The 24,476-nt window shown below is 38.9% G+C and overlaps 1 protein-coding gene across 3 annotated transcripts in view; it reads left to right on the top strand.

Annotated features, from left to right (window-relative positions):
- The first annotated feature begins 6,465 nt into the window (after positions 1-6,465).
- BTLA (B and T lymphocyte associated) overlaps positions 6,466-24,476 on the top strand; it is a 36,386-nt gene continuing 18,375 nt past the window's right edge. Inside the window, exons 1-2 of one of the 3 annotated variants that reach the window (XM_010361046.2) lie at positions 6,466-6,589; positions 6,684-6,883. In XM_010361046.2, coding sequence (XP_010359348.2) covers positions 6,796-6,883 — 88 coding nt within the window. In that variant the 5' untranslated portion in view covers positions 6,466-6,589; positions 6,684-6,795. Of the gene's footprint in view, positions 6,884-24,476 lie in introns of all 3 variants that reach the window. The other 2 variants (XM_010361048.2, XM_010361045.2) reach the window with 2 other exon arrangements.

Below are 24,476 nucleotides of genomic sequence, written 5' to 3'. Positions count from 1 at the left end.
TAAAATGGCTCCTTTCTCATTAAACTAGTCAGAGACTATTGTATGAACTAGTCATTTTTACCAGGACTGTGTACAGAGTACATCATAATCTAAATTGTGGCTTTTGTTTCATGGAGGAAGTAGGGAGAAAGATACTAAGAGTTTGAATTTTCAGCCTGGAAAGCTAGTGAACCTAGTTATACGGTGTTAAACATTTCTTACATGGCAGAACCCATGCTGACTAAGCCTGTAACATTAGCCAAAATGTTAGGACGAAGATGCAGATCAACTCAAACTAGAGATAGCAGGAATAGGACTTGGCTAAGATAGGCTATGGGCCTGTGGTCCGCAATCTAAGTAGGCTGAGCCTTCAGTAATTTGGTATCTTGCAGTTAAAAAATTCAACTATGCTATTTACTCAATGAATTGAAAACATACGTCTCCCCTAAACATGCACACAGATGCTTACAGAAGCTTATTCATTATTGCCAAAATCTGGAAGCAACCAAGATGTCCTTCAGTAGATAAGTGAATAAACTATGGTACGTCCAGACAATGGAATGTTATTAAGCACTAAAAAGAAATGAGCTACCAAGCCATGAAAAGATATGAAGGAAACTTACATGCATATTACTAAGTGAAAGAAGCCAACTTGAAAGGGCTACATTGATTCCAACTACATGACATTCTGGGAAAAGCAATACTATGGAAACAGTGGTTGCCAGGTGTTAGGGTGGAGGGAGGATGATTAGAGAACAAATGTTTTACAGGGCTGTGAAACTATTCTTTATGTTACTATAACAGTGAATAAATGTCATTATACATCTGTCAAGATCCATAGAATATACAACATCAAGAGTAAACCCTAATGTAAACCATGGATTTTGGGTGATGCTGATGTGTCAACATAGATTCATTGATTGTAATAAATGTGTTACGCTAATGCCAGCGTTGATGGTGAAGGAGGCTGTGCATGTGTGGGGGCAGGGACTATATGAGAACTCAGTACTTTCCACTCAATTTTACTGTGAAAGCCACTGTAAAAAATAAAAAAATTTTATTTTACCAGCTGCTTCTTTACCCCAGTTTTAAAACTGTAGCCTCAGAAGGAGATAAATTTCTGACCCCAAGTTCTCTTCCAAAAAGTCCTGTAAGAGTGCCTGATATTGGGAACTCGCTCATAAAGAGAAGATTAAGAATTGCTTTTCTACCAAGTCCTATTTTAAATAGTCTCAGGATAGCTATCATTATAATGTGAACTGGAGGCTGGGCAGAGCATAATGGCTAGTAAGTCTCTTTGGCTTGAAAAATCCACGACTGCACAAGTTCTTTAACTGAGGTTATTTGTGAACAAAACTTACTGAAAGAGAATAAACAGAAATCCTACCAGATGTTTGAGAGAACTCTAAGACTATTTTATAATAGACTATGTTAAACACCAAAACTCTACCTGGACCCTAACTTGCACAACCAGGAAATAGAATGAACCAGAACAGTATGGGTGAAGGTATCCCCCAAAGCCATCTTCTCTAATGCCCACCTCAGCTGTGATCTGTGATCATCAAGAAAAGAGAGCTACTGTAGTGGAAGCTATGGATGCACCATTCATAGCCTCTTCAGGACTAAAGAATTTATTTCCCCAAGCTGTGGGGAGTGTTCCTGGCTAAGAGGCCTCAGCTGTCAGTCTTGTATGGGAATTTTCCACTGCGAAGAAAAATTCTTTACCCAAATGCAAACCTCCTTTCCTGGAGACAGCCTGCATCCAATGACTGGTCATTGCAGGTATAAAAAATCCCAACCTCCTTGGCCAAACTAAAAACTATAAAGGATCAACCCAGCTTCAGACCTTCTTCTGTTTTGCTGAGGCCTTTGCTGAGACTGTATCACATCCTGATGTGTCCCTTTACCCTCTGCTGAATTCAGTTCTCTTTTCTGCCTCCACGCTTAATGATCCCCAGTGCACACCCTAAGAAACTTCCTGCGTACTAGTCTCTGCCTCAGAATCTACTTCCCATTGAGCTTTATTTTCAAAAACTAGAAAGATCTTCCAAGGAACAGAGGCTGAAGCTACTGCATGGGCTAATTAAGAAACTTCACCCACCGCTGCAGCAGGGCACCCTGGCTATTGACCAGTGGCTACCTATGTTTCTTGTATTCCCTTTTCTGAATAGGAATGTATGTGTGTCCCTAAAAGCTGAAAATTAGTCATATTGACATTTTCCCCCTTAGCTTAAAGCAGCTTTCTAACAGGGACCATTGATGCACCATGGCCCAGAAAACATCTTTGCAGAAACTTACATGACTGTCTTCTTCCATTTGTGCTGGTATGACAATATACCTTAAACAGTAATTTTTGTTTGTTCCTTTGTTTTTAAAGACAGGGTCTCGCTCTGTCACCCAGACTAGAGAGCAGTGGTACAATCATAGCTCACTATAAAAGCTGGGTAGTTTAGAAAGAACAGAAATATATTTCTCACAGTTCTGGAGAGTGGGAGGTCCAAGATCAAGGCTCCAGCAGACACAGTGTCTGGCGAGGGTTGCTCTCTGCTTCCAGAATGGTGCCTTCTTACTGCCTCCTGACAGCAAGGTGGAAGGGAGCAAAAAAGGATGAATGCTGTGTCCTCACATGGTAGAAGAGATGGAAGTGCAGGCAGCTCTCTGAAGCTTTTTTTAGAGACAGGATCTTACTCCCTTGCCCAGGCTGGAATGCAGTGGTATGATCATAACTCATTGTAGCCTTGAACTCCTGGGCTCAAATGATCCTCCTGCCTTAGCATCCCAAGTAGCTGGGCCTACAGGCACATACCACCATATCCAGCTAAGTTTTGAAGTTTCTTGTAGGTATAGGGGTTTTACTATGTTGCCCAGGCTAGTTTTGAACTTCTGGCCTCAAGCAATCTTCCTGACTTGGCCTCACAAAATTTGGGATTACAGATGTGAGCCACAGCACCCAGCCTGAAGCCTCTTTCATAAGGACATTAATTCCATTCATGAGGGCTCTGCCTAATCACATTCCAAAAGCCCCTATCTCTTAATGCCATCATTTTAGGGGTTAAGTTCTAACATAGGAATTTCAAGGAGACACCCACACTCAAACCAGAAAAGGTTTTATCAAAATGAGCTAAATATTATTCAGTTGGAATTGATTACTGTTATATAAGAATTTGAACTATGAATACTATATTATTTCTTCATTTGGGGAGACCAATTGTCCTAAAAGTGAGGCTTCCTCACTTTATTATGTTTTATTATTGCAAATAATACTTCGCTCAACAATCAAACATTGCTTAAGAAATTTTTTTAAACACTATCATGGAAATGTTGGGTGCATATAAATTGATTTTTAGTTCATAAGACATGGAACCATGAGACACTACATATAGACCTAAGGCCCCTTTGCAAATGTTTTTGTAATTTGGACCAGCTTTAAGCTACACCATTCCTCTGCTAATCAAAGCTTTATTATGGCATTTACTTTAGAGTTTTGATCTCTGTGCAACAATGACTCCCATTAGCAAGCAGATATTTTCAACTTGTTCCACCATCATTACATTTTGGCTTATTAATACAGGGCTTCTTGGTTCCAGAATGATTATAGTTGCAATTTACTGATTACTTTGCATGTGTCACCTCAGTTAACCAACAAAACAGATAGGTATTGTTACTATGTTTTACAGAACTGGAAATTGAAATGTGCTCTGGAAGCAGACATGGATAGATTAGGGATCAACAACTGTGAAAGGAAGGGATCAGAGGAAGAAACTGTGATGTAGGCTTAATATGCCCTTGGCAACTCAATTGGAAGTTCTGGATCAAGTATTGCCCATCAGCTTCCCACGTCAGTTCAAAACAGCCAGCAATCTCTACACTCTCCCTGCTCCATCATTGGATGCAAGCTGTCATGGGAAAGCATGACCTTGGTCAAGGTGTGTCTCAACTGAGGAGACCTGGGAGAAGTTTACAGCTGGAGGTACTCTGCCTATTGTATTCCCCCCACCTAAGAGCAAAGACATCCTTGAAGGGGGATCTGAGAAGTGCATTTCTGTGTCTACTACAGACTCTAAGAACATAGAAAATCTATTAAAGGTTCTATAGCTAGTAAGTGACAAAGCTTTGATACCACGTATGTGATTCAAAGGCTTATGTCCCCTGCCAACTCATAATTGGTTTCTAAATATTCCTTCAAACTAGTATATCAAAATCATCTTTGGAGCTTTCTAAAAATAGGGATATCTGTCCTTCACCTTGTGAGATTCTGATTCAATGGAAATGGATAGGATTAAAAAATTCCACCTATTTTATAAAAAGTGCCCAGGCTGATTATAAAGTACAGTAATGTATAGAAACTATTGCTCACAATAACATTAGTGAAAAAATGGCACCAAATTGAAAAATGTCGAAGGTTTTAAATTGCTGGACTATATTTACAGTAAAGCTATGGAATGTTTTGGGGGGATGTTAAAAAGATCAGAACCAAGATCCATCTCTTTGGGGTTGTCTAACATCAGGGGCAAGACTTTTCCAGGATCCTGTGTCATGTTTCATGATTGCTGGTTCTCTGATTACCTGAGGGAAAAATATTGCAGAAAGCATAGCTGCTTCATCATTCATGAAATCAACCGAGTCTGTAAGTGAATTGAAAAAATTTGCCCTCCAAGTAGTTCCGGAGATGTTTGTAAGGAGAGTTTGAAGATACCAAATTCTATTTCCTTTTTGTCTTTCAACATAAAACTCATTAGAGGTTCATGTTTTTAAAATTGTTTCAATTTGTAATGCAATCGCTTTCAAGAATGTAATAAACTCTTTAAATTTGCAAATATACATGAAAATTATAATTTTGGAATCAAACAATACATAACTATGATGGGATTACAAAAGTTATAAGCTTAAGGCAAGATTGATTTGTTACTGAGAGAATAATTACTGAGTCTGGCTTCTTTCAATTTTTTTTTTTTTCTTTTTGTCTTTACTAGAACAAAGACAGGAGTGAGATTCTGAGGCAGGGTATCTACAGTGGAACACCCAGGACTCTACCTGTGGAAGGATAAAGAGCTAGGCATGCTAATAAAAGCAAGAAAATATATACATCTTTTAAAAATACATTAGATGCTACACAAGATTTTTTCTAAATTTTGTCTAATTAGCATGGACTTTTTTTGTATGAAAAATACTTAAAATAGTGACATAACAGTTTTAAGCTGAGATAAAGTTAATATGTTCTCTCTCTGACTTGGGCTTATGTAACTAATCCATAAGCCATAAGGTTATGGCTTTTGACCTCTGGGCCATTTTAAAGGGACAATGAGCCTTGCTTCAGCTGCCTCAAGAAGATTTTACTCTACTCTGAACACAGGAAAAGGAAAGAGATGTGTAAATACTGCATAAATATTTCCCAGGATGTTTATTTAATAACAGAAATTCTAAAAGGCTGTGTGTGGCCTCTCTGTATTATACTATATTATAGGACCAATACTAAAGGTGGATGTAAGGATGTTGTAATACTGGTTGAATGAGTTCTTTAAAATCAGCAATAACAACTCATTCATCATTCATCTCCAAACATAGCACATTGTCTATTTGAATCAATAAATATGTAATAACTTTTGTTTTTTTAATTTTAATTTACCCTTGGCAACTCAGTCGGGAGCTTTGAATCAAGTATTGCCCATCAGCATCCCGTGTCTCGCCAAAATGGCCAGCAATCTATACACTTTCCTTGCTCTTAAAACTTTCCTTGTACTTAAAAACATTGAAGTTTGGCCTTGGAAGAAAATCATCAGTCTCTGAGAAAAAACTTATATAATCGATTTCTGTCAATGATCACAAATGCACAAATCTAGATCTCTTATTTGGAGTCTCGAATGGCAGGTGAATTTGATTAGCTCCTATGACTATAAGCTAAGCTAATTATTACAAGTGGTTGTGGAGAAAACAGTCCTATGGTGGCCTGTGCTATCTGATCTTGAACTTTTCCATTTCTTTCTTTACTGTTTCTATTCTACTTCATCAAGACAACTGCATGAAGAATGTTTAAAATGGAAATTTCCTTTAATTGATATTCAAGATCTCCTTTAGATTAGAACTTTATTATCTAGAGAGAACATGTAGCCAATATTAATGATGATCTTGTTCCATTGATATGTATCCACAGATTAAAGGAGGCTGTTCTTCCTTCTTCTGTTGAGGAAGTGCTTCCTGTCACTCATTTTCTCCATAACCTCAGATAAATCTTCACTGGTTTAATGACAATAAGCAGTCTCATCTTACTGTGACACGTACAGGAAAAAAAAGAAACCTAAAATCTTTTACATAAAAGAAGTTTCATAATCACAAACTATCACAAAGGGGAAAATGTATATTTACCATTGATAGTTTTACCATAAATTTCCTGACCTTAATTTGATTAAAATCTCAACTTAAAGTCTGTGACAATAGAGATTTCTTTAAAGTTTAATTGCTCATTTCACTGAACTCAACAGTGCAGGAAAAACCTCAAGCTGGGGCAAAACTGGTAGAGCGGAAGGAGAAGTTAAGGACTGAGCTGCTTTGCAGATCAGAGTGTTTGAAAGTGAACAGCCAACCTGACAAGAAGCAAAAACCACAGGACAGAGTACCACATCATCTTTCTGTTCACTTTGTTTCACAAAATCATCCAGGTTCTTCCTACTCTCCTCTCTTACCACCTCTCTCTTCTTTTTTTTTAGTTATTTCACAGATGCCACTGGGGTAGGTAAACTGACCCAACTCTGCAGCACTCAGAAGACAAAGCAAAGCCTTCTACTTGAGCAGTTTTTCTATCCCTGATATGTACAGGAAATGAAGACATTGCCTGCCATGCTTGGAAGTGGGCAATTATTTTGGGTCGTCTTCCTAATCCCATATCTGGACATCTGGAACATCCATGGTAAGGCACCTGCTTAAGTTATTTCCAGTTTTATTTCTCAGGGGGTCTTGGAGGCAACATTTTCCCTTGCTGAACTTAGTACAGTGTAATGTTTATAGTAAGTGGGTAATCGTAGATGAAACCAAGCAGTTACATTTGCTTACCGAAGATATCGTAGAGCATAAACCAAATTAGAACATAGTTTTCATTTATCTAAATCATAGGCATTTCATCCATAGCTTGGCTGACTTTCTTAAAAAACAGGTTGATGGCAAGAAAAGAGAACTGAGTAGATGTTATAAATAGTTAAGTATGAATCTATCACTACCTTTTGCAAAAATGCTCTGGCTGCCATACTGATGATGAATAGATAACTTGTTCTTTCCAAACTGAGTACAGTAGAGTGTTGCAGTGCTCAGCTGGGTAGGAGAGTTGTTGGATAATCAGGGTTATACATATCTTCATGGTATGTAATACTGTCTCTAAATAAAATCTCTATACTTGCTTCGTTGAAGTGTATGCCGTGAGAATACCAGTTGAGAAAATGCTACAAAATATAGGAGTAGAACGTTTCGTTATTGCTTCTATTTTGTTGAAAGGGAATGGTTCCTACTTGGTTGTCAACTGAACACAGAAAATAAGTTGGATTCTGCAAAGATGACATTTAGCCACCCCTGCAAAGACTTTACTCAGGCAAAAAAAAAAAAAAAAAAAGGCAATTTCTTCTTTGTTGTAAAGTCGCTTGCTACCTTATATTGACACAGGAGCCCACATATTATCAAGAGGAAAAGCCTATGAGTGGCTCATCAGAAGCTTCTGATTTTTCAGGTTTTATTTTTTCATTTTCTTTGAGACAGAGTTTTGCTCTCGTCACCCAGGCTGGAGTGCAATGGCGTGATCTCAGCTCACTGTAGCTTCTGCCTCTTGGGTTCAATCAGTTCTTCTGCCTCCCGGGTTCAATTGATTCTCCTGCCTCAGCCTCCCGAGTAGCTGGGATTACAGGCGTCTGCCACCACGCCCAGCTAATTTTTGTATTTTTAGTAGAGATGTTGGATAATTGGGATTATCCAACATCTGTCCTACCCAACTGAGCACTGCAAAACTCTACTGCACTCAGTTTGGAAAGAACGAGCTAGCTACTCATCATCAGTGTGGCAGCCAGAGCATTTTCACAAGAAGTAGTGATAGATTTGTACTTAACTATTTATAACATCTACTCAGTTCTCTTTTCTTGCCATCATCCTGTTTTTTAAGAAAGTCAGCCAAGCTATGGATACAATGCATGTTGGGCAGGCTGGTCTGGAACTCCTGACCTCAGGTGATCCACCTGCCTCAGACTCCGAAAGTGCTGGAATTACAGGCATGAGCCACCATGCCCGGCGATTCTTCAGGTTTTAAATATTCTGTCTTATTATTCCCTACAAGCACATATTTACCAGTTTGGCTACTGCAATTTTAAATTAGAAAATCTGACCACTGAGGTTCTATGGAAAGTCCATCTATAATTTTAAGCTGTGTAGTTTGGAATTTGTCTCTACGATGCCAGGATGCCATACAACCAAGCACAAAGTGAAAAAGTCCTTAGTTACTTAAGCATCTTTATGTTTGTAAGTATCTAGTATTAAGTCGACTAGGTGCTTAGATGGTTGACAATTTCCCACCTTCCATCAGATGCCTACAGTCACATAGCCACAACTGGAGTCAAATATTATTAAATAGAATTCTTCCCCATTTGAAGGACACATAAACTACTTTATGAAATTAAGAACACTGAGTTTCAGTGCTAAACCACATTGATGGTGGGATATGACATTTATTTCTCCTAATGTGCAACCTAGCGTTTGCAAAAGTGAACTTGGGTGTTAGAACTGGGTTAATTTACTGACTCCGCCATATGGCATTGATTAAGTCTCTTATCTTTAGTTTCCTCACTTGTACAATGGAGATAATAATCATACCTAAATTATGGGGCTGCTGTGAAGACTGTAAATGCAATAATATGGGTAAAGTCCCTAGCACAGTAAGTGCACATATTTAAAACTCAATAAATGTTAGTGGTATTTTTCCTAAATTATTTTCACCAAGCAACTTCTATGTAATTAAATGAGAATTATGTTTTAACATTATTATTTAAAATAGTTGAGTTTTTAAAGTTAAAAATAAAATAAATAAGTACAATATGTTTTGCAATATATTTAGCCCAAAATATAGTGAATCAAATTATTCAGAAAATGTATTACTGCTGGGAGCCATGGCTCTAGCCTGTAGTCCCAGCACTTTGGGAAGCCAAGATGGGCAGATCACCTGAGGTCATGAGTTTAAGACCAGACTGGTCAACATGGTGAAACCCTGTCTCTACTGAGAATACAAACATTAGCTGGGCATGGTGGGAGGTGCCCGTAGTCCCAGCTGCTCAGGAGGCCGAGACAGGAAAATAGCTTGAACCCAGGAGGTGGAGGTTGCAGTGAGCTGAGATCACACCGCTGCACTCAAACAAAAAAGGGAAAGACTTGAGTGAAGTGCTGGTCAGATATATACCAGTTGATATAATTGCAGCATCAGTTGTATTAAATTAAAGCTATAGGTTAAGAGAAGGAACATTTGGTGCAATTTGTTCTCCCAGGCAGAGCTGGCAGCTCCATTTCTTAAAACCACATTAACTACCTTATATCTTGGGGATTTCCCGTGATTTACTTAATTGCTGAGTTCTTTACAGTAACACATTTTTGAAGTGTTTCAAGATAGCCTTTGAAGATTTTTCCCCCTACTTCAAAGCCATGTGAGATCCGTGTCCTTGTTCCTAGGAGTGAGGCTGCATCTATAATAAGGCTGGAAAAAATGTAATGTTCTCTACAAGCTTCCTGTTTAAGATCCTTATTTATTACAAAAGTATGCTTGCTTAGTTTTTGTGTTTCTCCAAAAAATTAGAGAAACTTGCCCCTCAGTGTGTGGCATACAATTTCTGTCCTGATAGAAGTAATAAAAATGTCAACACCTTCCCTTCATGGGCAGATCATGCTGGTAAGAACTAGACTTCAAACGCAAGTGTCTCTGTCCATTGTCTGCCCTATCGTCCTGGACCGTTTGTCTGAGGCGGCCCTAGACCCTAGTTCAGTTGAGGATCAACCAAGGATTCCACCTTTAGTCAGGCAGGAACACTGCAGTTAATGTCTGGGTATCGCCTAGCACCGTATAGGATCCAGAATAAAGGCAATTGGAGCTCTTTGATTGATTACTGGTTATTGTGATTTTTTGAAAAAGCAATCCTAGTCTGGTTCAGTAAGGGAAGGACACCTGTATTCTGGCTCTTTCAAGAATACAGTGGTTAGGGCTACGTCTCCATTTTGATCTGGATTGTGTCATATTTACCCTTTGTTATGATGGTCCAGTATGGTTTATGGACCAGCTTTTAAACACCATATTCCACATCCCACACAGATTGTTTTGCTCTACCACAAACTGGCCATATCTTTGGGTCAAAAAAAATCATTCCTTGAAGTTCAGGTTTTGTAGCACAGTACCTTTATAAGGCATATTTCTATGACTTCAGCTATTTGTTCCTACTGAAATGTACATATGGAGGAATGCTAGAGATAGAGCTCTGTCTTCTGCCAAGTGCCTATGTATTATTACAATAATACCTGCCACATATTAAATAAATGTTTAGGAATGCATTCTGTGGTTACAGGACTTCTTGAATTAAAGCATGAAAAGATTAACCTTGTGCTGATTGCAACCTTGAATATACTTTCCTATGACAGAGAAGTTTTTAAATTTCTTGCTTCCTCTGTCCTACTACCAAAGTTTCGTCTATTGTAAAGTTGAGGTCAAAGCTATTTATCTTGCCTCATTGGGACTTTCCTACTTAATTTCCATTATTTGTGAGTTTCATCTTTATGCAGAGTCCAGAATTGTTGAAAGAAAATTATTTACAGGCATTTGTAATCAGGTCCAAAAAATAATCATTTTCTTTGTTCCTTGGAGAAGCTGTGTGGTATAGTGGCTAAGATCAGGGACTCTAGAGCCAGACTGCCTGGATTAGTATCCTATGTCTACCATTTAATGGTTTTGTGACTATAAAATCTCTGGTTTTCAGTTTTCTCATCTAAAAAAATGGGAGAATAATCTTATAAGGTCGTTGTGACTATTAAGTGAATTAATTCTGTAAAATACTTGGAATAGTGCATGGTATGCCATTAAGTGCTGTGCATATTTAGCTAATTTTTTATATTTTAGTCCAACATTTCATTAATTTAATAGTCCTGTTAAAGTAACATTGGGTGACAATTGGGAATCAACCACAAATAAAATTTTGGAGTTGACAAAAGTCTTCTATAAATTACTCTTGATATTATTATCTACTCTTTTTTTTTTTTTTTTTTTACTTTATTTCTTCTAAAAAAGGAAAACAGTATACATGTGCAGATCATGCAGGTTTGTTACATAGGTATATGTGTGCCATGGGGCTTTGCTTAACCTATTGACCCATCCTCTAAGTTCCCTCTCCTCTCCCCACATCCCCTACTAGGCTCTGGTTTGTGTTATTCCCCTCTCTGTGTCCATATATTCTCATTGTTCAACTCCTACTTCTAAGTGAGAACATACAGTGTTTGGTTTTCTGTTTCTGTGTTAGTTTGCTGAGGATGATGGCTTCCAGCTCCATCCATGTCCCTGCAAAGGGCACGATCTCATTCCTTTTTATGGCTGCGTAGTATTCCATAGTGTATATGTACCACATTTTCTTTTTCCAGTCTATCATTGATGGGCATTTGGGTTGGTTCCATGTCTTTGCTATTGTAAATAGTGCTGCAGTAAACATACATGTGCATGTGTCTTTACAGTAGCATGATTTATATTCCTTTGGGCATATACCCAGTAATGGGATTGCTGGATCAAATGGTATTTCTGGTTCTAGATTGAGGAATCACCATATTGTCTTCCACAATGGTTGAACTAATTTACACTCCCACCAACAGTGTAAAAGCATTCCTATTTCTCCACAGCCTTGCCAGCATCTATTGTTTCCTGACTTTTTAATAATCGCGATTCTGACTGGTGTGAGATGTTATCTCCTTGTGGTTTTGGTTTGCATTTCTCTGATGATTAGTGATGTTGAAATTTATTCTTATGTTTTTTGGCTGCATAAATGTCTTCTTTTGAGAAGTGTCTGTTTAGGTCTGGCGTGGTGGCTCATACCTGTAATCCCAGCACTTTGGGAGGCTGAGGAGGGCAGGTCATTTGAGGTCAGGAGTTCAAGACCAGTCTGGCCAACATGGTGAAACCCTGTCTCTACTGAAAACACAAAAATTAGCTGGCCATGGTGGAATATGCTTGTAAGACCAGCTACTTGGGAGACTGAGGCAGAATTGCTTGAACCCAGGAGACAGAAGTTGCAGTGAGTCGGGTTGCACCACTGCACTCCAGCTGGGTGACAGAGTGAGACTCTGTCTCCAAAAAGAAAGAGAGAGAAGTGTCTGTTCATATCTTTTGCCCACTTTTTGGTGGGGTTGTTTGTTTTTTTCTTGTACATTTATTTAAGTTCCTTGTAAATTCTGGATATTAGGCCTTTTTCAGATGGGTAGATTGCAAAAATTTTCTCCCATCCTGTAGGTTGCCTTTTTGCTCTGATGATAGTTTATTTTGCTGTGCAGAAGTTCTTCAGTTTGTTGCAATTGCTTTTGGCATTTTTGTCATGAAGACTTTGTGACAAAAATGCCAAAAGCATTATCTACACTTGTCCTTAGTCACCAAGAAATGCTAATAGTGTTTGAGAATCATGCAGCTTGAGTTGTATTGTGTCAGTGAATTGTATCATATGTGATTTGTTTCACTTTTCTAGTATTTTCCATTCTCTTACCTCAAAATAAGCTCAATATTTTGTACCTTTCTGGTATACTCTCGTGGTTATGGACCTGATTTACATGTTTATCTCAATGGAAGAAGTGGCTTCTGTGCATATGTCTATGTGTATGCATGCAGAGGTGTCATTTTTAGTACATTCAGAATCTAAACATATACAATTTGAGATTCACTTAGAACAGAGTCCAGAAGAGTGTTAGATTAGTCCCAGGAAAACATCAAGTTTAGCTGGCAGAGCTCTTTAGTTTCTCTTTTCTGCCTTCTTGATAACCATGTTCATCTTATAAGTACAACCTGGAACTCACACACATCACAAATGGCCTAATATCCAATAAGTTGGCTACAAGGGAGGCTGGGGCATTGAGATTTTTATCTGCGGGGTTATGGCCCCACTTCATTTTTGTCTATAATATTAGATGAGAATTAATACTGGAAGACATTTAGCAGATTCTGTCCACATAAGTATTGTTTACTATTTTCAAGGGCTTTGAAAATGCCAATGAATCTCAGTGTGATGTCTATCTCATATCTCTAATACAGTCTGTGGCAGAATGTATTAGAGATATGAGGAAGTATCTGGGAAGAAAGTAGAGATTGACTTTCCCTTTCCAATCACAATACATAAGCCACACTTAATCTGAACATCACAGGTAACCATCCTTCCACTGAAGTCAATATTTAGAAATACTCATGTTGGTTTCTGATCAAATGCCAGAGGTGCTCACTGATGCTACTGTCAACAGCTTCTCAGGTATGCTCTCTGCATTTGCTGCCCTGTGTTTCTTCCTCAAGTCCCTGTGACCAAGGTGGAAAACTTAGCCTCTCTGAAGGACAGGGCCTGTGTGTAACAGGCAATCAAAGTCTCTCTGGACCAGAGCTATTCTCTACATAGTCAACATAAATCATTGTTCTTTAGGACTCATGAAGTTGACTAAAAGCTTTTACTATTCAAGAGCAATAATTACATGTTGACCAACTAAAACCACCAGAAACTCATCCTTGTTACTTAGACAGGGCTCTAAGGGGTGCAATGCATGTGAATCTTCTGGCCTACAGAAGCAAAGTCAGTGACCAATAGGGTAGAACTGCAAGGGGACATTTGTGACTCTGCAGAGATGTAATGAAGAAATCCTGAAAGCAAGCTTAGAAAATTACCAAAGGACAAAGTTTTTTTCAATTTTCTAGTTTTGACCAAGGCAAGCCTTGCTGGTTAATATATTTCTGTAGAATTTCCTCTCTCACATAAAAGAAGATCATGCTTATATTGGATGTGCTGCCTTTCTTCTCTCTATAATCTATATTTTTTTTGCCTGGTGTATATACCAGTTATTATGCACCACTGCTGATCCCTAGAATGGTCGTTAGGAGTAATTTTTCACAGCAGAGCCTTCTGTGTTTCCATCTTGTCTTTACCACTCAGGCTTTACACCTCTGGACAATGACTCAACTTCTGTGTGACTTCCCTAAATTCATCCTATCAGAAAACAATAATATCTGGTACTTATTCTTGTTGTTAGGTGCCAAGCATAGTGCTAAGAATATTTCCTATATGTTCTCATTTACTTTCACAACAATCCTGCTGGGTAAGAGCTTGTGCTTTGGAGTTAGCCAGGCCTGGGTTAAAGTCCTAGTCTTGACTCTTCCTCCCATCAGTTAGTGACCTTGGGCAAGTGGTTTATATTCTCTAATACCCAGTTTCCTCAACTTAAATATAAAGGCCATAATAGTAATTCCCTCATAAAATCATTGTGAGGGTCAAATGAAACAATACATGTTTGGTATCTAAAAGTGCCTACTTCATAATAAGAACTTTGAAAATATTAGTCATATGCTTTTTTTCCTCCTGTTAAGATAGATCTAGGTTGGGTCTACAGCGCATAGATAATGTGAGGTGGAGTGTACTTGTGGGCAAGTGGCAAAGAATGTGTAGCAGTGATTCTAGAGGTGATCTGCTAAACGTAACTTAAACTTTCCATTGGACATCTGACCTCATGACCTCTAAAGATCTCTTCTTGTTCTACTCTTAAGTATCTCAAAGAGAGGAAATGACACGGGGACTTTGTAAGCTTTGCTAGATGCCGGAAAAAGCAATGACAAATACTAAAATGACTGATTTTAGACAAAACAAGTTTAGAATTATTTCAAACATGAGAAAATCAAGAGATATATGGCTTAAAGTCTTCGGTTGCTCAATACAACTGCATTGAAGAGATCAATCTTCAAATTTACTTTCCAAATAGTCATACTACACTAACAATGAGGTATTCCCACTGTAGAATAAATTATTTTAAAGTGTGCTAATACCATATGAAAGGTATTACACTTAAAGAAACGTTTCATATATGAATATAAGAGATATATTTTTGTAAGAAGGGGATTTTAAAGAGGAAATAATAATAAAAGATGATTGTGAAAATGCCCTCAATTTTCTTGTTTCATGGTTCTTTGTTTTTGTTTCTTTTTAAATAATGGGCATAAATGTAGACTTAGGCCCTGTGTATTCTTGGCATTAATACTTTCCAGTTCCATTTTTGTGAAGGAAATTTTAGATTGTGTGTGTGTGTGTGTGTGTGTTTACACAGGGAGAAAATGGCTCTTCTTGTCTAAAGACCAATATCAGGTAATATCCACAGAGAGTAAGTTAAATCTACTGTTGCATACTACATCCTTGTCCGTGATCTGTATTGTCTGTGATCTGTATCTTTAGTGTTGTTTTTCAGGTGAGACGTATGTAAATATACTTTCATTTTACACAAGGGACTGAGGGTCAGTCAGTTTTCACCGTACTCGTGAGAACAATCACAGGGTTTTCCTTAAAGTAACATAGTCACTTTTACAATAGAAGCTCTGATTTTAACATATGTATGTGTGTATCACACTTATTTAATTTTCTCCAGGTATTCCTAGTACTTCTGAGAATATCTGACTTATGGAGTGGGTTTATTTACCGTAGAGTTAAAATAATACCTTTAATAGACATTACATAATACATTAAATGAATACTTTCTATATGAGGTGGAACTCCCCCACCCTAGCCTCATGTCACCACATTTCTGATTTTGTGAGTGTATGTCAGCTAGTTTATGATGGGAAAGTGTGCTATCTGGGTTTTCTGATGTCGTGCATGTGATTTCCGAAGGTGCGCAAGTCAATGTCCTCCCAAGATCTTTGAAGTATGGTTCCATGGCTGCTGTTGTTGTGTGTGGATTTGCCCCGACTGTGTGCAAATCACTGCCTTATGGGATCCCTAAACTCTAATTTCAAGGGAAGATTTGGGAGACAGATTATTTCCCTTCCCTGGTGGCCATCATCTCTTCCCTCCTCTCTGCCATTCCAGCCTTCTAAAGTAAGGCGGAACATACCATCTGGAGGCCTTTTTGCTGCTGAGTGTAAAGACTTCTTTCCTTCTGTAGCCTCCCCAGCATGTATCTGAAGTTTTGGTTTGTTGTTTATCTATGATAGTATCTCCTGATAGACGCTAAAATCCTGGTTGATGTCACAGAAAATTGTTGGTTTATTATACCTTTAGTAATCATTTTAGTTTCTCAAAAAATCATTTGTTTGATTTCTGTGTTAAACTCTGACACTTTCTTAGCTCAAGTTAGGGCAATCTGCATTCATTACAGTAATTCATTTCTTTCCATGGTTGTAACCACTTTGAAGTTTCCATAAGTTTGTAAGAATTTTTCAATGGAGGCATAGTGAAACTCAGGGGAGATTTTCTTCATGATAATGGTTATAATCAAAACATATGGTCTTTAAAAACAAGAAACAATGGTATTTTGCAAAATGTTCATAATCACAACCCTCTTTTTTTTAATGGCTAATTGGTTTCAAAAATTACTTACACTCTTCAGCTCAGCAACTACACTTGCTTGGTTGGGAGTTACAAGACTATACAGTTGTTTGTGGCTGGCACTCCTTTCTGATCAGCTGGTCTGTGTAGCTGGATGGCCATGGAGTGTCACTTGTTAAATATTTTTAATATCCACCCCTGAGTGGACATAAATCAGGCCTTTTCAAATTGAATATTTGTAAAGTCTAGCTTTTCTTTAGTGGTTAAAACTTAACCATTGTAAGGTATGTTGAGTTGCATATATTCTTCACCTCTCTGCCTTTTAGCCCACCTCTCTAAGGGCTTAGCTGACTCTGCTGTGCGGCCAGTACTACATAGAAACAGAGCTGTGAACAGGGGATTATGTGCTCCATTAACGTCTTTCTATTCAATCTCAGGGCACATCATGCTTTCTCATCTTTATACCTTTCTAAGTCCAACTCCTCATGCAGAGACAGGTAACACACTATCAAGGAAGTAGCAGACTAGATAGAAGACAGAAACATGAACATATGTAATTATAAAGAGTGATGCATGTCACACAAAATAGCATTCGACATTCGCTAGGGAGTGGGGATATGAGGGTATGGTGAGTTTGCATAAAGAAGCAGGGGCTAGGCCCTGTGCAGTGTCTCACGCCTGTAATCCCAGCATTTTGGGAGGCCAAGGCAGGCGGATCATGAGGTCAGGAGATCGAGACCATCCTGGCTAACCCGGTAAAACTCCGTCTCCACTAAAAATACAAAAAATCAGCCCGTCGCCGTGGCGGGCGCCTGTAGTCCCGGCTACTCCGGAGGCTGAGGGAGGAGAATGGCGTGAACCCGGGAGGCGGAGCTTGCAGTGAGCCGAGATCGCACCACTGCACTCCAGCCTGGGCGACAGAGCGAGACTCTGTCTCAAAAAAAAAAAAAAAAAAAAAAAAAAAAGCAAACAGTGACAGTGATGCGGAGAATGGATTGAGGTGGAGGGAGGGAAACAAGGCCAAGTTTGGAATGTAGACGACCATTTGGTAGGCTGTGACAATAATCCACATGAAACAGAATGAGCTCCAAATTAAGGCAGTGTCATGGAAACAAATATGGAAGACATTTTCCATCCTGAATCAATTGAACTTCGCAGCTGATGGAAAGGAACAGTGACAAGGAAGCAGACTAAGATGGCTCCCCAGGTTCTGGCCAATGTAATTAGGTAGATGATGGTATTATACTGTGATAACGAGCGGAGGACCAAGTTTGCCCGGGGGTTGGCTTGGAAGAAGAAAGAGATTTATCTTCCCTCATGAAGCCTCTCTTGATTGACCCATCGAGAAAGACTATCTTCCTCTTGAGGGATCTGAAAGCTCTGAGAGATTATATCATATCCTAGATAATAAAATAAAAATCTAATGGCAAAATTGAAAAGTGATGTAAGACTTTCAGCTTATTCTTTGTGCTAGAAACTGTCTTGTTACTAATGTGTCAAGGACAGTGGGATATCCACATTCCTAGGTGTGAACAAGTGGGTCCACTGTCTGTACTGAATTTAAAAACAACTACAAGTTGGTTTCCTTTTTTTTTTTTTTTTTTTTGACACGGAGTTTCTCTCTTGTTGCCTAGGCTAGAGTGCAATGGTATGATCTCGGCTCACTGCAACCTCTGCCTCCTGAGTTCAATCAATTCTCCTGCCTCAGACTCTTGAGTAGCTGGGATTACAGGAGTGCACCACCACGCCCAGCTAATTTTGTATTTTTTTATAGAGACAGGATTTCTCCATGTTGGTTAGGCTGGTCTCGAACTCCCGACCTCAGGTGATCCACACGCCCTGGCCTCTCAAAGTGCTGGGATTACAGGCATGAGCCACTGCGCCCAGCCAGTTTCCTTTTAATTATCACCATATACTAGCAAATATGAACCATGTCAGGGGTGAAATATTTACCCTTCAAATATTTTTGGTCTAAGTTCTAAATACTGTGGTTACTGTTGAGTTTTATAATATATATGTAAGCTTCAAATTAGCACATTTGTAGTATATATCTTTTGACAAACTTTGCATTCTACTTGCAAGTTAACTCAGAGAACTTCCTAGTTATAGAGCTGGCCTTGGATGTATACAATTCAGCTACTTGTGTTCATTTTGATAGTACATTTATAATGTCCAGAATCTCTCCAGTTTCCTCCAGGGACACTTTGTGCCCTCAGTCTCGGTGGTACTACATACTCCAGTCTTTCAACATTCCATTTTAAATAAACAACAATACCACAGAGAATGCTGGGACAAAGAAGCAGAACAGGAGCTGTTTCATTTTTGTCATTTGGTGCAAACGTCTTGAATTTTTATTTGTGTTTAAAATTTAAAACAGTGTGGCCGGGCGCGGTGGCTCAAGCCTGGAATCCCAGCACTTTGGGAGGCCGAGACGGGTGGATCACGAGGTCAGGAGATCGAGACCATCCTGGCTAACACAGTGAAACCCCGTCTCTACTAAAAAATACAAAAATCTAGCCGGGCGAGGTGGTGGGCGCCTGTAGTCCCAGCTACTCGGGAGGCTGAGGCAGGAGAATGGCGTAAACCCGGGAGGCGGAGCTTGCAGTGAGCTGAGATCCGGCCACTGCACTCCCTCCCGCCCGGGCGACAGAGCGAGACTTCGTCTCAAAAAAAAAAAAAAAAAAAAAAAAAAAATTAAAACAGTGAAAAGGATACAAATTGTGATGTATAACATTTTCAGCTTGGCAACTTTATTTCATGCATGAAATGTTAGATTGATTAATATTTTTACAATTGAAATGTGTTTTTTAAATGTTGTTTTAAAACTAAAGAAGAAATCAAGAAAATAAAACTTTAGTGTTACAATTTAGTAGTTACCTAAATTGTATCTTTGTAGAATTTCATTTTTAATACAACTCATTGATTAGTCATTGGACAATTATTTACATAAACTGTTATATCAGACTATAACTAAAGAATCAAAGTTCATACTGTTTAGGTGGATATAAAAATGATTGAATAATTATCTGTGCATTTTTCCTTTTTTGTATTTTAATATTTTTTTAAACATTTTTTAATTTGCATGGTTTTATACATGAAGTTCAACAGAAGACAATGTTCATTATCTATATTTCTTTTCTGGCCATTTTATTACTTGTTTCATCTCATGATTTTTTACGTATAGAGAAAGGGGTTGCTCAAAATGATGTACTCTGGACCTAAAATAAAATATAATCGGTACCACCTGATCGTGGAATATACATACCACTAGTGATTTTGATAAAAATTTTAAAAATGAAAGAATTCCTAAACCTATAGTGACTTAACAAGGGATATTTCATTATATAAGAGCCTGGAGGGAAGTAGAAGTTTTTATTTTTTGTTTGTTTGTTTGTTTGTTTGTTGAGACAGAGTCTCGCTTTGTCGCCCAGGCTGGAGTGCAGTGGCGCCATCGCGGCTCACTACAAGCTCCGTCTCCTGGGTTCACGCCATTCTCCTGCCTCAGCCTCCCAGTAGCTGGGACTACAGGCGCCCGCCACCGCGCCCGGCTGATTTTTTGTATTTTTAGTAGAGACGGGTTTCACTGTGTTGGCCAGGATGGTCTCAATCTCCTGACCTCAGGATCCGCCCACCTTGGCCTCCCAAAGTGCTGGGACCACAGGCTTGAGTCACTGCGCCCGGCCAGAAGTTTTTATTCTTTTACTGCATGTATTTATTTTAATTATGTTTAGCATTGAAAATTTCCTATCATCAGACACGAATGCTTGAGAAAAACAGCAGAGGCAATAAGAGCAAGAATAAAAATAACTGATAGCTCCCACTATTTGGGAGGCTGAGGCAGGAGAACTGCTTGAACCGGGGAGGTGGAGGTTGCGGTAAGCCGAGATCGCGCCATTGCACTCCAGCCTGGGCAACAAGAGCAAAACTACATCTCAAAAAATAAATAAATACAAAATGAGATAAAATAACTGATTGTTGGAAGTTGAGTAACAGCCAAAAGCAACTGTCATAGTTATTCCTCTTCAGGAAATATTTATTTGCTAAGACAAACTTTTGGGGGATAGCTTTGTGTGTCCTGAGTATCATCAGATGGATATGCATAATTCAGGACAGGCAAAAAGGAGTGTTAACAAGCTTGTCAGATGGACAATTAGAATTGTGCTATCTGTCGACAGGGCCCGGTGGCTCACATCTATAATCCCAGCACTTTGGGAGCAGAGGTGGGTGGATCACCTGAGGTCAGGAGTTCAAGACCATCCTGGCTAACATGGCGAAACCCCATTTCTACTAAAAATACAAAAATTAGCTGGACATGGTTGTGGGCGCCTGTAATCCCAGCCACCTGGGAGGCTGAGGCAGGAGAATCGCTTGAACCTGGGAGGCGCTGGCTGCAGTGAGCCGAAATTACGTCACTGTACTCCAGCCTGGGCAAGAATGAGACTCCATCTCAAAAAATATATAAATTAAAAAAAAAATAGAATTGCGCTGTTTGTCTCAGTGGGTCATTTTTACACTATAAACGTCAGTGTTAGCCTCTGAGAGATAGGAAGTATTATAATACCTTGTTTGTGCACAGAGGGAGTCCTCTTCATTTTAATGCCTATTTGCAAGCCTGCATTCATCATCGGTTCATTCCTCCATTCAAGAAAAATTCCTGTGCCAGTCAATATGATTGTGAATGGTCATTATCCTGCTGATAAGAATATTTAGGAACTGCAATGTTTCCATAATCCCATTGTGAACCAGTGATGTCACCAACTGAAAAAGCTAGCTCTTTTCTCCAGCCCTAACCCACTTTGTGCACTGCTCCGGAGCATACAGTCACAAAAGACAGAACTTGAAGTGATGTCTAATTGTGCCACTAACATCAAGTGATAGCCCTGTGGCTAAATAGAAAGGTAATATATTGTGATAGAAATAGAAATTGCAGGCTAAAACTGATTTCATAGTTTCAGTCACACATTGAGGAAGGTGAAGTTGTGTGTGTTTGTGTGGTCAGGGGATGATGAGTTAGAACTTTCTTACTTTTACAGCTCAACCCTTTCATCTTATTTTGAAGAAACTGAGGACCAGCAAAACTGGGGGACTATCTTCAAATTCGCTCAATGTGTTAGCATTTGAAACAGACATGTTCAAAGGAATAGTCTCATTTTCAGCTATTTCCATGTCCTTTATAAATATCCCCCAAAATTTGGCATTGTATTTTTTCATGGTGGATAAGCAAAGTTTAAACTCCTGCCTAATGTTTATTCCATTTGTTCTGAAACAACCGGTGGTCTCTATGTCATCATGTCAGAAAACCATGATCTAGTTGTGTATCAATGATCTAAATCTATCATGAGATATCTGGTCTCTAAGACTTTTCCGTTCCGTTTCCTCACTCTTAAAATACCTCCCCTGTCCCATGCACTGCTCTGATTGCCAAAGGGCTACTCATTTACCGAGGTTCAGCTCAAGTATTGCCTTTCCATGAAGCTTTGTCCCAGCTGAAGTTAACCTTCTGCAGACCCATGCAAAGTTGTTTGTACCTCTGGTTTTTTTTTCTTCTAGAGTCTCACTCCATTGCCCAGGCTGGAGTGCATGATCTTGGCTCACTACAACATCCAACTCCCTGGTTCAAGCAATTCTCCTGCCTCAGCCTCCTGAGTAGCTGGGATTACAGGCATGCGCCACCACACATGGCTAATTTTTGTGTTTTTAGTAAAGATGGTGTTTCACCATGTTGGTCAGGCTGGTCTTAAACTCCTGACCTCAGGTGATCCACCTGCCACAGCCTCCCAAAGTGCTAGGATTACAGGCATGAGCCACCATGCCCAACCTTGTTTATACCTCTTTACAGTGTTATATAACACTCTCCCAATTGTCATTCATTTTTATTTCCCATTAGAAGGCAAGCTCCACAAATGCAGACATCCTGTCTGATTCATTCCTAGGCTTCCTAACAACCAGCATGCAAAGTCCCTCAAGCCTTGCTTTCAGCTCAGTAAACTGAAAGAAACAAAGAGTGGTATATAGTAAATTTATTCTAGAAAGGTGTCCTCTGGCCGATGTGGTGGCTCACGCTTGTAATCCCAGCACTTTGGGAGGCCAAGATGAGCTGATCACCTGATGTTGGGAGTTCAAGACTAGTCTAACCAACATGAAGGAACCCTGTCTTTACTAAAAATACAAAACTAGCTGGGCCTGATGGCTCATGCCTATAATCCCAGTTACTCAGGAGGCTAAGGCAGGATAATCACTTGAACCCGGGAGGCAGAGGTTGAGGTGAGCCAAGGTCGTGCCATTGCATTCCAGCCTGTGCAACAAGAGTGAAACTCTGTCTCAAAAAAAAAAAAAGAAAGAAAAAAAGAAAAAAAAAAAAAAGAAAAGAAAGGAAAAGAAAAGAAAAGAAAAGAAAAGAAAGGTGCCCTCATTGTTACATACTCCCGCCTTACCAATTAAATGGTAAACTCTTTGAGGGTAAAAGATCTTTGACTATAACCATCTCATTGCTTTTCATAATTCTAGCACAGACTTATAGGCTCCATAAACTATTATTGACTTATCCAAGAAAATTAAAAAGGAAGTTAGGAGGCTGAGGGAGTCTGTTAATTTCAGGGAGAGGAACGGACTTCTGGAAACAAGAGTTTCACTTGACCTTTCTGCCTCTGGCCTTCTGACTTTTTTGTTGTAAGTCTAACCACATTCAGGTACACTTCCTTTTGGTAAAATATTTTACCCTTTCTCTTCATTTTTTTGAAAACCTCATCCTTATAACTTACCTTTCAGTTTGGTTTCATTTTAGTTCTGAACTTTTGGAAGCAACTGAATTAAGAAGTCTTAAAGTGAACTTGTTTGAGGTCTCAAAGCAGTTATAAATAAATAAATATTAAGAGGTTCTAAAAGTTTTCTGCAGGTCCTTTTTCTCACTCTGATTCCTGGAAACTCAATCAAGTTTCTATTAATCTGAGCAGAGATTAATGAGATGTGAGCAGGAAGGGTTTTTAAGTAGGATGTGAGTGAAAGGTATATTAGGTGTAAGAAAATAGATACAATGAGAATATTTATGCTGGCAAGGGTGTAGAAATGAGGTGAAACCTTGTTCTGGATAGACATGTATGTGAAACTCAGGGTCAAAAGTTGCTCCTTGGTTCAACATCTGACAAGCTGTGTGATCACAGTCAAGGCCTTTAGCTATCTTTGTATTTAAAAGAGAGTTTTGGCTATAATCTCTATTATGCTTATGTCATTATAATGTATGATACTGTAAATCTATTCAGAAGAATGCACGAAAATGAGTGAAATAAATAAATGAAGGAGATGAATTAGACATATTGCTAAGGGGGGGTAGTTCAAAATATAGAAATAAAGGCTAAGAAAGAACTGTAAGAGTGGAGAAAAAAATAATTTAAAAGAAAATACTTTTAGGATCATGTGCTTAGCTTTAACTTTACTGGAAAATAAAAAAATACAAATCAACACAAAGTGCATAACTAAAGGGAAATGAGGAACAAGCCATTGGAAACTGGAGTGAAGGCCATCCTTGTCATACAGTTCCTAAGAACTTGGTAGAAGTGTATCTATGTCTTAGGACTTTACGGAAAGTAGAAATTAAGAGCAATAATTTAGGATATCTGGTGGAAGAAATATCTAAGCCTCGAAGCATTTAGGCTGCTGTGTGGCTACTTTTAACTGCTTACAGTAAGAGGCAGGAGGGAAAAAAATGACTTAGACATGGAATTTATAATTAAAAGAGAAGCAGAATAGAAAAATTTGGAAAATTCACTGCCTAGCCATATAAAAAGTGTAAAGGCATGTTTGGGAGAAAATACTAAGGGTGTGGCCTAGTGACCATTGTTAAAGAGATTAATACGGATAGAAGGGAGTGTAGTACTATTCAAGAAGTTGCAAAAAAGGCCCTGAAGGCATTTCAAAGCCTTTGAGGCTGCCCCTCCCATCATAGGCTCAGAGCTCAGAGGG

The sequence above is a fragment of the Rhinopithecus roxellana genome, chromosome 1 (genome assembly GCF_007565055.1).
Source record: "Rhinopithecus roxellana isolate Shanxi Qingling chromosome 1, ASM756505v1, whole genome shotgun sequence".
Lineage (NCBI taxonomy): Eukaryota > Metazoa > Chordata > Mammalia > Primates > Cercopithecidae > Rhinopithecus > Rhinopithecus roxellana.
Note: the sequence above shows the minus strand (reverse complement) of the source record. Positions and strands in the feature narration are given on the sequence as shown.